The sequence below is a fragment of the Toxorhynchites rutilus genome, chromosome 2, assembly GCF_029784135.1.
Source record: "Toxorhynchites rutilus septentrionalis strain SRP chromosome 2, ASM2978413v1, whole genome shotgun sequence".
Taxonomy (NCBI): domain Eukaryota; kingdom Metazoa; phylum Arthropoda; class Insecta; order Diptera; family Culicidae; genus Toxorhynchites; species Toxorhynchites rutilus.
The window spans coordinates 46,450,488-46,462,874 of NC_073745.1; the positions used below are offsets into that span (position 1 = coordinate 46,450,488).

Genomic DNA, 12,387 nt, shown 5'->3' on the forward strand with positions numbered 1-12,387 from the left:
CCGCCATATAGTCTGAATCTGGCACCAATGCACCTTTTCCTTGCATTGCAAAAGTTTTTCGCCAATAAGTACCAAGACAATAAGGACTATGATAAAGACATTATGAAGCTACTTGACCCAAAAATAATAGATTACTTTTTCCCCAACCTAATATCTATCTGTCGTGGTCCAGGATGACCGGATGATGATGTGAACGGTAATTAAGCTTCTGAGAGCGACTCGAGATGGCCGTTCGTTTGACTTTGACAAGAATGACCGCAATTTGGATTAAGGTGGCTGCTCGAGATAACTGCCTGCTCGATTGGACGTGGACAAAAGAGGACACGATTTAGATTCTGATAGCGGATCGAGATGACCGCGAAATAATTCGATCGAAAGTAAATGCAATCACATCACCGGCTGTGAACAAAATCGGATGGTAGCATTAGAATTAGAAACAAACATGTATTGGGAATAATGAAAAAAGGAATATTCTGTACGTTTGATACATTGACACCAACCACTCTATCGTCGGGAGAGGAAATGATGGGAAGAAAAATTTAGCGAGAAATTCCCCTGTTTTGTTCGGACTTTGCAACATTTTTTTCTAGCGAGTGTAATTTGTAATTGTAGTAAACGCGTAGAACTATTTTAAATTGATTGATGCGTACGTTTTTCGGAATGTAAGCGTTTCGAGAAAGAAGCAGTGAATAAATATCAGTGCGTTGCAAAAGTTTTTACCCAGCTTTGTGTTGGTGGTTCCGTGCGAAAGGAAGCATGAATGGGTGCATGCGGAGCGTCCATCTTGGATTTGAATTTTCCTAAATAGCTGTGAGCTACTGGTCAAGCTTTTCACTTGATACTTATTTTGATGGAGTTTGTTTTGAGAAAATGTGTACCGCCATTTTGTGGTGGCAGCCATCTTGGATTTGCATTTTTTTATAAATAACTGTGTTCTACCAGTCAAGCCGTTTCATTTGATACCCATATTGACTAGGTTTTGGAAAAAAATATATATATCGCCATTTTGTATTTGCATTTTTCATAAATAATTGTATTCTACTGGTTAAGCCTTTCCATTTGATACACATATTGAAAAACTCATATGGGGTTTTAAGAAAATATGTAACCGCCATTTTGTAGCGCAGTTACGCAGTTACGCAGTGACTCCAGAGATAAAGTTGTGTTTCAAATTTCAGATCAATCGGTCAACAGGAAGGGGCTCAAATTTCTTTTAATGTTGTAAAGCGCATGTTACAAACATACAAATTACAGGGCAAGCTGAATCAAACCGTTTCAAAAATGTATTTGCAATGCGGATTCCCCCTGGCACATCAATGTTGAAGTCCGTGTTAGGGAAACACAGCTCAGTGGGAAAAAATACTCCCGACTTGCATGTTATGACAAAGCGGATTCCCTCAGGCGCGTTGATTTTGAAGTCCGTGTTAGGGAAACACAGCTCGGTGGGAACAAAAATACCCCCCAACTTGCATGTATATTTGCAAAGCGGATTCTACAGATACATCGAATTTGAAGTCTGTGTTGGGGAAACCATAAATCGGGCCAATCAAAGTTCGCAGTTTTTTCCGATCTGTTAAGAAATGTTCGAGTTATAAACATTCGAAATACGGGTAGGGTTAGCAAATCGACAGGACAAATGTATTGGAAAAAGGAAGTTCTTCACGAATTTAAACCGTTTAGAGATGAGCGAATTGTGATGTATAGCATATTAAACAAATCTTAGAGAATTTCCGATTCGATTGGAAAATCATGAGATTTCGTTCAAAGTGAAAATAGTTATTAACGTTAACTTTATTTCATAAAAAAAACTTGACCTGTTTTCTGATTTGGCACCCTTCCTGAAAGATAGTTCTACGTCAAAAAATTATGCTTACGTATTAACGCAATCACAGCGCAATTTTTTATAATGAATTATTTTTTTTCGAAATAAAATTTATTCTGAAGTACCCATCTAACGAGGATAAGGAACCAAGGCGGCTCAAATAGAGTTGGTCACCGATCTGCAAGCAAACTTGTGTTTCACCGATTACCCGGTTAGTTTGAAACAAAGGAGACGATCCATTAGTCATCATACCATTTAAGCTTACGCCCGATTTGCATGCAAGAAAATTGTCTGTTGCATTGGAGAAGAATGTGAGCGGTGAGTAAAATCGGCAAAACCTACTTATTTTATTCGTTACATTGTTTACCTGTATTATTATTTCCACTATACGAGGTCTGTTGAAAAAGTATAGTGACTTTCGAATTTACGCGGGTTACGTATATTCGATTCTAGATTTTTTTTTGTGACTTTATGTTGGTACTCATGTCTCTCACCTATGCTGACAAGTACAGCTAATTTGAATGTTCAGTTTTTAAAAACTGCTTTTCTTACACGTGTTTTGGTCCATCTTCGATTTTTGCCCATTGCCTATCTCTAGAGAAATTACATTCGTAGTACTGAAGCAAAGTCGGCTTTGGCTATGGAGAACATTTTTTCGAACTCCGATAAAAGCTGTTTCATTCCAATGTAGGTTCACCAGATGTCACAATCAACATTCGGAAGGTGTTCGCGCACTTAATTTTGTTTTTCTCACAAAATTTGATACAGATTCTTTGCAACTCAAATATTCAAAATCACTGCTACAATCCCTCGTCTCGTACTAAAAACATATCATTATTCCCCGCACTGCATATGCAGTTAGCTTAGCTTGTTAGTGGCAGGGATACATATTGCGAAAGTGGTCATAAATTACACGTAGAAAACCTATTTCCACAGCATTTACTCCATTGTAACCACTCTAATCGAGGCGACAGTCTCTCAAATCGGGGAATAGGCCCTCCGGTGGACAACTAATCGGTGCCACTAATCACTCACTTGCTGGTCTCTCTCTCTCTCTCTCTCTCTCTCTCTCTCTCTCTCTCACACACACACACACTATCCGGCCACCGGTAGTACATGTCTGCTGCCCGGAGGGAGGTTCTTAGTTCCGACAGGAACGGCGAATGGCTTCGGATGACTCAATGCAGAAAGCACTATTGATGCCATTTCCACTCAATCATTTCACAACCAATTGAACCGTGTTAGCAAAAGTGCTCACAGGCAAAATATGCGCTCCTCCTCCCTCACCCTCGGAATGGACATAGATTTCACGTCCATCACAGGCCGTACATTTGCCTCCGTGGCCCCCAGGGCGCGGCTTAACCAGCGGACAAGTCAACGTCCACTTGAACCAGACAGCTCAACTCCACACCGTGAGCGTGTCGTGGGACCCATAAAACAAAATAGCGATGACAAATTGTAGCAATTATTTCCACCATAAATCAACCGTGAATAAACTATAAGTGGTCTGCGAACCGGCCGAGTGACCAGAGAGCAGAATTAGAGACCTTCTGGTGGCTGGTTCCGTTTGAGTTGCCGCATGGCAACCCCCCATTAGCGTGACTCGTCCGTGTGTGTTTATTTGTCAAAGTGGAAAGTGTTCGCGAAAGATTATTTTGTGCTAGTAGATTAAACCGCTTTTCTTCTCTATTTTCCTTTTTCCAGGATCGTCACATACGGGCGGAAGGCAACGGCGATCCAATCGTGGATCCCTCCCAGGACTACACGTTGCTACTGGGCTACGACAACGTAACACACACCGTCATAAGGTTCAAACGTAACCTGGAAACCTGCGACAGCAAGGACGACATTCCAATTACGGTGGGTATAACTTTGTTTGTTTCAAGTTTGGTATTCTTCCCACTAGTTTGCAGATTGCTAAAACGCACTCTCATTAGTGGTGAAACGCAAACGACGCCATTTAATGGCACCAACATAAATATATTTGATTAATAAGTACGCAGTATGTCTAACAAATCATTCCGCAAGGGTAGTCCCGCATTCGAACGCGAGTTTACTTTCCCCATTTCAATATATTACTTTGCTTTTGTGCAACAGCTTGCAAAACTTTTAATGGCGTACCGTCGCGGGAAAAGTTCGCTACGCAAATTTCCCTTGGAATATCTTTCTCACTTACAAGCGAACAAGTGGTGAAATTCGTTTCGGCGCCCATTGTGGCCATGTAGTGGTAGATTTGTGTACATGTTAATTTCAATTTATATTCTAATTTAATAAATTGCGACAGCTTTCGTCGCACGACAGCGACTTGAGCAAACACACGCACATACTTCACTTGGGCGAGGAAAAATTGGAAAGTGAAAACAAGCGGAATGAGATGTGGGAATGCATTCATCAAGATTTTTTTCGCTTCGTTTCGATGATCCAAATGGTGTGTAGTTGTCGTTTTGAAAGCTCTCTTCCGAGCAATAGAATACATTGCCAAGAATTCCACCCTACCTTTCGCAATAATGGGACAGCAAAGGTAGAAGCTCCGGTGGGGAAAATTCACCATTATTTTCCATAATTCAATTTCCAATTAGAAAACGGGATTAGAGTGGTTGTACGTTTCAAGACATACATTACCCGGTTTGAGCTATGCCGCCTTCAATGGACCCCTCGACGACGGGATTTTATCTCAATTAAATCGAGGGTGAATATATTTGCCTACTGCTGCAAATGCGAAACGCAATCTTCGGAAGGGGAATCTCGTAGATTAGGAATGTTTGGCAAGATGTTTTTCCTGCTATGCCACAAGGGTCTGTATAGGTGCGGGAAAGTTAATGAAATTTGAGCCGGCGGAATTTCTTTCCAGCCCTGCGCCAGTGCTCGATATGTTTGCTGCTACTGTGTGGAATTATGATTGAATTTGGGGAAATTGAATTTGTGGTATAGATAAAGTTTCGAAATGGGTGGCCCTGTGCGGCTAGATATAAGTTGCGCCTGGGTCTTTGACTGTTTGGAAATTCTGTATTGCCATGAAATAAAACCTGTGTAAATCTCTTTATAATGGAGCAATTAGAATAACTCGAATTGGGAAATCGGCGTTCCTGGGAAAGAAGCTTCTTGTTGAATTACAGAATTTATTCCAAATTCAATTGAAATTAATTCTATTGCGTTATTCTTGTTATTTTGAATCCACTGAATTTTGAGCTCTTACTAATGAAATCATCGTGAAATTTTTGAAGATGCGGTCAATATTTGTTCACCTTTTTTTTTTGCTTTGCGTTTCTATGTTGGTATTTTTTGTGACCTTTGAATTTGCTTTCAAGTGGAAGTTTTAATAGCAACGCTGCTATTCTGCTTTCACAACCGAGATTCAATAATTGCACACAAATTATGGACTTTGATAATTCTTTAGATATTAAAATGAGCTATTTCCACTCAAACTCACACAGCAGTGAAGCATTGTCCTTTCAAATGTTGACAATGATTATGGTTAACATGTTTCGTTCTTAAGCTCGATATTCGGATGTATCGACTTCCAATAGCTCCTTTGTAGCCGTTATAAACATGTAAACTCTAATCCGTTTTTGCCGAAATGAAGCTTATGATCTTACATTGTACATTAAACATTGTCCGGTGATCTAACGAGAACGTCTCACTGTACCTTCTAATCGTTCGATGAAGCAAATCACGTTTCCCTCTCAGGTTTTTCCCAACTCATGAAAATAGCGCCTGGGCGCACTCCTTCAAACACCTTTTCCTCACCACAGCACGAAACTCTTTCATCGTTGATAAACAATGGATTGTGTAAACATAGTGCAGGATTACACCGATACAGAGATATTGTTTGTGATGCTGCTTCACCACGACAGCGAGGTAAAAAAGTTTATGAGAATATATTGGACACGGTGTAGTTGAGATCTCTTTTGCCATATAACACGTCTTGAATGTATTCTGAGTGGCAAGCTCTAAAATACGCATGAACACATAGTTGCATAGTCGGAAGAAATTTCTTTGACGAAAACTCCCCCAACCAGAACGATTATCAAACCACTTTGTGAAATTACTTAACCCATTTTGTGCCCAGCGCTCGAAAAATCGAAGATAGTTTAATTAGTTAGCTACCACTTACCATCAAGTTCATTCAATTTTGTATAACTTTCTGGGGTAATAAATTTGATTCAAAACCAGTATGTCTGGAAGGTGGTTTCAATTTTAATGAAAAAACCCAATAAAATACAAACATATGTTAACTTTTCTATAGTATTACTTTGATAAAAGAACACACATTGTGATGTAGGGCAAAAAATCATACGATTGAGCCCCCTGGAGCAAAATAACAGCCGGAGAAATTGAGTGTTCGAAAGATCGAACGTTGGCCATAACGAACTTTTAACGTTTATCTGTTTCACATCAATCTTTTCAGCAGAATTTCCGACCACATTCGATCATTATACCATTGCATTCGGGATGCCGAAAATGAACCAACGCCAAACCTCACAATCACAGCAAGCCACTCACAGTTGATTCATCCAGTTTCGTTCATTCTCTTTCTCGTTCTACTCTGCGTTCACGGAATATGAGCGGAAGGAAATATCCCTAGTTTTCTCATTCATTGAAATTAATATACCAGTTCATTCACTATCAGCATCGTTCGCGGACAGTAACGAAACGGAGAAATTCGTTGACGAAGATAACGAAGTACAGAATGCTCATAATAGTGACAAGAAATTAAATTGTGGAAGCATGCAAGGTCAACGTCTCAGTAAAAATGCTTTCATCTTACATAGTGAATAAGCAATTCCAATTCCACTTGTCAGAAATGCTTCAAAAGATTTCAATTCCGATGTAAAAAAATACCGTCTTGACTCAAATTTCGAACATTTAATTTTTGACTCAAATTCCGAACACACGAACATAAAATGGTGGTGTCCAAGACGCAACCGCAATGGGAATATTTCGAGCTTTCTTTTGCAAACGGATCAAACTGTGCTATAGAATTAGCGAATGAAATTGCCAACATTCAGCTTTGGCTGACGAGGTTTGCTTTCGCTACTCGGATCGATTCTGCAGAATTCTTCCTCGCCGTCCAAGCCTATGCAATCCTTAGCTGTGTGTGTGTGCGTGCAGATCTTGCTCTTTTGTTGGCATTTTCGCTTGCGTCACCGATTTGCATAGCGTTTTCGGAGTAACTGATTCAATGAGAAAATTACACACTTATCGGGATATTGAAAATGAACAGTCACAACATTCCTCACAAGTCAATGGCAATGAATAAATGTGAATGAATTCTCATGACTCGAACTTTGAGGAAAGTTCAGATCAAGGCGCCTAGAAGTATATCCTAAGGTGGGCCAACTTGCTAAAACCACTCTTCAGCCGTGTCGAAACGGCCTCACCTAGTACCATAGACCCGTCTTGGTTCAGATAGCACAGAATGAATATGAATGAACACAGTTGTAAACTTGTTTGACGTCGAGTGAGTGACAGCAGCATCGACAAGCAAAATAAACACGTTACACTGATAAAAATATATTTTCAATATTACTTGAGGGTCTTAGAATGAAAGGGGTGTAAGAGATTTGATCGATTTCTCTACATCGACTCACTCTTTTGGTCATAACTTAGCTGCAAATACATTCCATACTGTATTTGGCAATGTGGAAGATAGGTCAGAACCTCATCTATCGGACTCTATAGCAAACTCAAATTGGAACGTTTTTGCAGTTGAGTTATTAACTAAAGAAAAAGTTGATGAATAGAAATCGATCAAGTCGCTTACACCCCTGGCATTCTAAGCCCCTCACTTAACATGCTCAATATTTCCAAGGTCTGATACTAATAAATCTAACCTCTGCAGCACATTTTGGTTCATTTGCTTTGGAAGACGGAAGGTTTTTTTTTCATTCGTTTTTGCATTTTAAATTGAGAATGTTTGTAAGTATCGATGAATTTACCAAATATTCTCGAAAAGTTACATATTTTGTCCGTAATAACCTTAGGTGATGGCGGTCCGTAGAGTTTCGTTTGTGGAGAAGTTGGAGGGAATCATCAATACGTGAAACGAAGATTCTAATGAGATTGCTGGTGTGAATCTTCTTCCACCGCATACGGTGGGCGATCTCATCGATGAAGAAATGATGATTCTTTTCAACTGAATAATAACCTCCCACACTTAATGCCATTGTTTTATCGCAGCGTATTTGTGCTTTACAGGTTTTGGAAAATGTTTGACTTTTCGGGAAATGGATAATCGGAAAGAAAAAAAAATCCTTAAGCATTGAAATTTCTCCACCGCCCACAATAAAAATAACAGCATTAGGCTTCGTTTGAAAGAAAAAGCCTGCCGGTAATAAGTTAAAACTACATGCAATAAGAAAGGTCACATCTCACCATAGGTGAATTGATTCTGGTTTATATTTGAAGACCTTAATCCACCTGTGCTGGTTCGTCCCGGAATGTGAAATTAATGCATTTATGAATGCCGTATATTTGATGATTGAAGTTACTTTACGTTCGTAGTATGTTCGTTCTTGCAAAAAAAAGTGCGGGTTTCGGCCAATGTTCGATTTTTCGAACATTTATTTCCCGGAGAATGAAAGATAGGAAAAAAATAATTCTTGAACATTGGGGTTTCTTTAGGGTCAATAATCAAAATTACACCAATGGGTTTTGTCAAAAAAATATTGTTTACGGCTTGGTTGTTCATGGGTTAAAAAACCCATTGAGCCAGCAAACTAAAATTCAGTAGATTAATTATTGAGTACCTAAACCAGTTTACAACAAGCCGATATGAATAACCTTGAAAGCAGTTCCTACTAGTCCACTAGTGATATAAGCTTTGAATTTGACCAACTAACATTTGATTACCTAGCCATTCGTACACTGCTCGAATCGCAATCCGTATCGATGGAAATCGGACGCACATCTGAAAACTTGTTCATGATACAAAGAACGATAACTTCCTTTTCGAGTGTTTGTCTGGTTGTCCTCTTTCACAAACCACAACTCTCTATGAACCTTCTAAAATTGACTGACCTATTTCTAACCAAGCCAAGGAAGGTGAGAGTTCAGTGAATGTTCTTCCTGTTTCAGGAAATATTAGGGATTAATAAAAAGACTATGTGATAGTATATACGGATTTGTCTAAAGGAAGTGGTCATTTATAGGATTCAAAATCAGCGGCAGGCTAAATGATGACTATTTTATATTCTCCGCTAGAAGTTCCTCCGAAAAGATTGTGTCACATTTACCGAAAGACAGTTATCCGACCGACTGCTACCCGAAAGATATTCACTCAAATTTCATTCACCCGAATGGAACATCTACCCGAATGGACATTTACCCGAATGCAATATTTACCTCAATGTACTATAACTAATTAGTTCTGATAAACGTTACTAAAATGATCACTTTTATACGTTATCTTGTATCCAAAAACTCGTATATTGCGTGGGTAGAGCAAAAACGAAAGAAAACTGCGTTGCGCTCTACTTTTTTTTTATTATTCAAATGGTTAATGTTGTATAGATGATGGATGTTCAAATTCGATTTCAAACTAACCGGGCAATCGGTTGAAAGTTTATCATGTATTTTCGGGAGAAAGTTTAAAAAAAACCATGCAAAACACAGTCTTTTATTTTTTTTTTTTGCTTTTTGAGTGATATTCAATTCCACTTATTGAAACGTTTTACAACTTCATTCTACACCAAATTTCGTCATTTTTCAAATGGAAAGAACAGAATCGTTCTAAGAAGCGTTCTTTTCCAATCAGAGTAAGCTGCCTTTAACTTACTCCAAATCCAAAAGAAAGCTACTTTGAACGATTCTGTTACTTTTATTTAAAAGATAATAAAATTTGGTGTACAATGAAGTTGTAATTTTTGTTTCAATTAGAAGAATTGAGTACCATCTAGGAAAAGAAAATTTAATGTTAGTTTTTTTGGGGGTTTCGATTAAAATTCTCCCAAGAATGCATGATAAACTTCATTTTTCCTACCAAGCATATTAGAGCTGTCAATCCGCTCTAAAATTCGTTCATTGGCATCACACTTCTCTCTTACTTCTGTCACAATTTCGTTTCAAAAACTTCACAAAATTTAAGACAATATTTGGATCGAAAAAGTATTGATGTGGACATCGAACGTTCACCATACTGCCCGTGTTTGTATAGGAGACGTAAAGCGACAAAATGAACAAAATCAACTTTTTCGCCGTTTTGCATTCTACGCAATGTAATACGTTTGCTCAATATGCAAACAAACATTTTTTGTTCGAAAACATTTGAGCAATTTTGAAAAAACGTTTCCGAAAAATCGCTGTTTGTCCGCATAACAGACGTAGTTTCATACATCTTTCATACATCGTTCGAAAATCAACAATCATAAGTATTATGCGTTATAAACTAAATCTACATTTGATTCACATTCTTTGTAGGGTCCAAACATGCCTGTCATGATAGTGTCTTATTACCTAGTGTTTTCTAATAGATGAATATGAGAAACCATTGAAACGCTGCTGCCAATTACTATTATATTTTCTGCATTTGAATCTTCAAATAGATAATGAAACAATCAGATCAGTAGTAAAATTAAAATTATATTGGCTCTTAGCCTTATACGAGGGTCACTATTTATATTTCGGGAATTGGCAACACTGATGTCATGTGAGTCCATCTGACGGTTCCATCGTAAAGTTTGACATTTTTGACGATATACGTACTCAGAACATTTTGTCATACGGACGCTATTTGTTTATTTTATATTTAGTTGAAAGTTTGGTCTCGGCAAAAAAATGGAACTGAATCGTGAACATTTTCGTGCGATGATTTTTTACGACTTTCGACGTGGATTATCACAACAAGAGTGCGTCAATCAACTTAATTTGACTTTTGGCGATGAAGCTCCATCAAAAACCACTGTGTATCGCTGGTATAGTGAATTCAATCGTGGTCGTAGTTCGCTGTCCGACGAGTTTCGTGAAGGTCGTCCAAAATCGACTGTAGTGCCAGAAAACATCGATGCTGTGCACGAAATGATTAAGCAAGATCGTCATGTAACCTATTGTGAGATTGAGGCATCCCTAAGCATTAGTTCCACCAGCATATATGTGATTTTACATGAACACTTAGTTGTGCGAAAATTATGTTCACGTTGGATCCCACATAATTTGACAATCGCTCAAAAAAAAGGCTCGTGTCGATTGGAATAAATGCTTTGAAAATTGGTTTAAGCGCATGCCAAAGTGTATCGATCATCGTGGCGAGTACTTTGAAAAACAATAAAAATATATTCGCAGCTTAACTATTTGTTTTTGTTCCTATTCCCGAAATATAAATAATGACCCTCGTAACTTATCAGATTCGACATCGAATTATTCCACATATTCAGCATTTACTCATACGCGGTGTAAGTCACTCCATCATCTTTATGCGATTGATCGTGATATCGGTGAATCATGTTGCTAAAATAAGCAACATTGCGGATTGCCTTTACAAATTCAATTAATTGAAAGAACACGAACCTGCTGTTCTTATCATATCCCAGAGTATTCAAGTAAAAATAGGTATTATTCTAGACTCGCAACAAATCCAGAGCACCTTTTCATGACATTTGACTAATTTTTTTCCAAACCTTTTAATTTTATCCGATAACAACTGAAACTACCGACGGAAACGTTTTGACTATTATCGGAAATGTGAATACTAACGCTACAGACAGAGCAACCTGGTGTTTACGTTAGCTATGCGGACAAATGATCATTGAAACGATTGATTTTCCGCATAAATAGACGTAAGCGTTTTCCAAATGGAAAGAAAAATGTTTTAATACGTAAAATTTCTTAAGCCCTCTTTTTGCCGATAATATCCTTCAACTGGACAGATTATTTCATTGGAAATTTGCATGGTTACGCTTGTGGGCAAAAAAGAACAACAAGATTGCGTTTTCCCAACACTAATGGTGTTGGTGATTACGTCTCCTATGCAAACATGGGCAGTATAGCTTCGTCTGGTTTTGATGCCGCTAGGTGAAGAGTGTTTGTGTAAGATTGAAGCACACGTAAACATTGTCGATTTTATGCGTTATCATAGGTCCATTATCCGGTGGTGGAACAAATATAGAATCACCTATGGTGCATTGGCCGTAAGGACACAACCCAACTAAAATGTATCACGAATCAACCATCTCCAGCTGTTTTTACAAAACCATGCAAATCCATCGGCTTTCTTCATGGCCACCAAAACTTTTTTCTAAAGAATTGCTTCAAACTTAGAAAGCGAATTGAAGTTTTTTTTTGCCGAAAGAGGGCTTGTGTGAATTTAGGAGTGTGTTCGGACTTATTAATGGTAATGATGATGTTTTGTATTTTGGAGGTCTTAAAGGGGCATTCTAGTGTAGAGACACGAATTTCAGACGTTTTTAAGAGCACCGTAAAAATAAAACAAAGAATATTTTTACTATCCGTTATATTAGTTTGGGGAAAAAGTTATCCATTATTTTCTTGTTGGCGGGTTTTAGCGATCAATATCCCGCGTAATATCGATTATACAATTTCAAGTTATACAAAGCCAGACCGCTGAAATT

The 12,387-nt window shown here is 38.2% G+C and overlaps 1 protein-coding gene across 2 annotated transcripts in view; it reads left to right on the top strand.

Moving 5' to 3' along the window:
• LOC129765110 (MOXD1 homolog 2-like) overlaps positions 1-12,387 on the top strand; it is a 285,645-nt gene that overhangs the window by 162,234 nt on the left and 111,024 nt on the right. For both annotated transcript variants that reach the window (XM_055764984.1, XM_055764985.1), the window contains exon 3: positions 3,527-3,682. In XM_055764984.1, the coding sequence (XP_055620959.1) occupies positions 3,527-3,682 (156 nt within the window). The remainder of the gene's footprint in view (positions 1-3,526; positions 3,683-12,387) is intronic.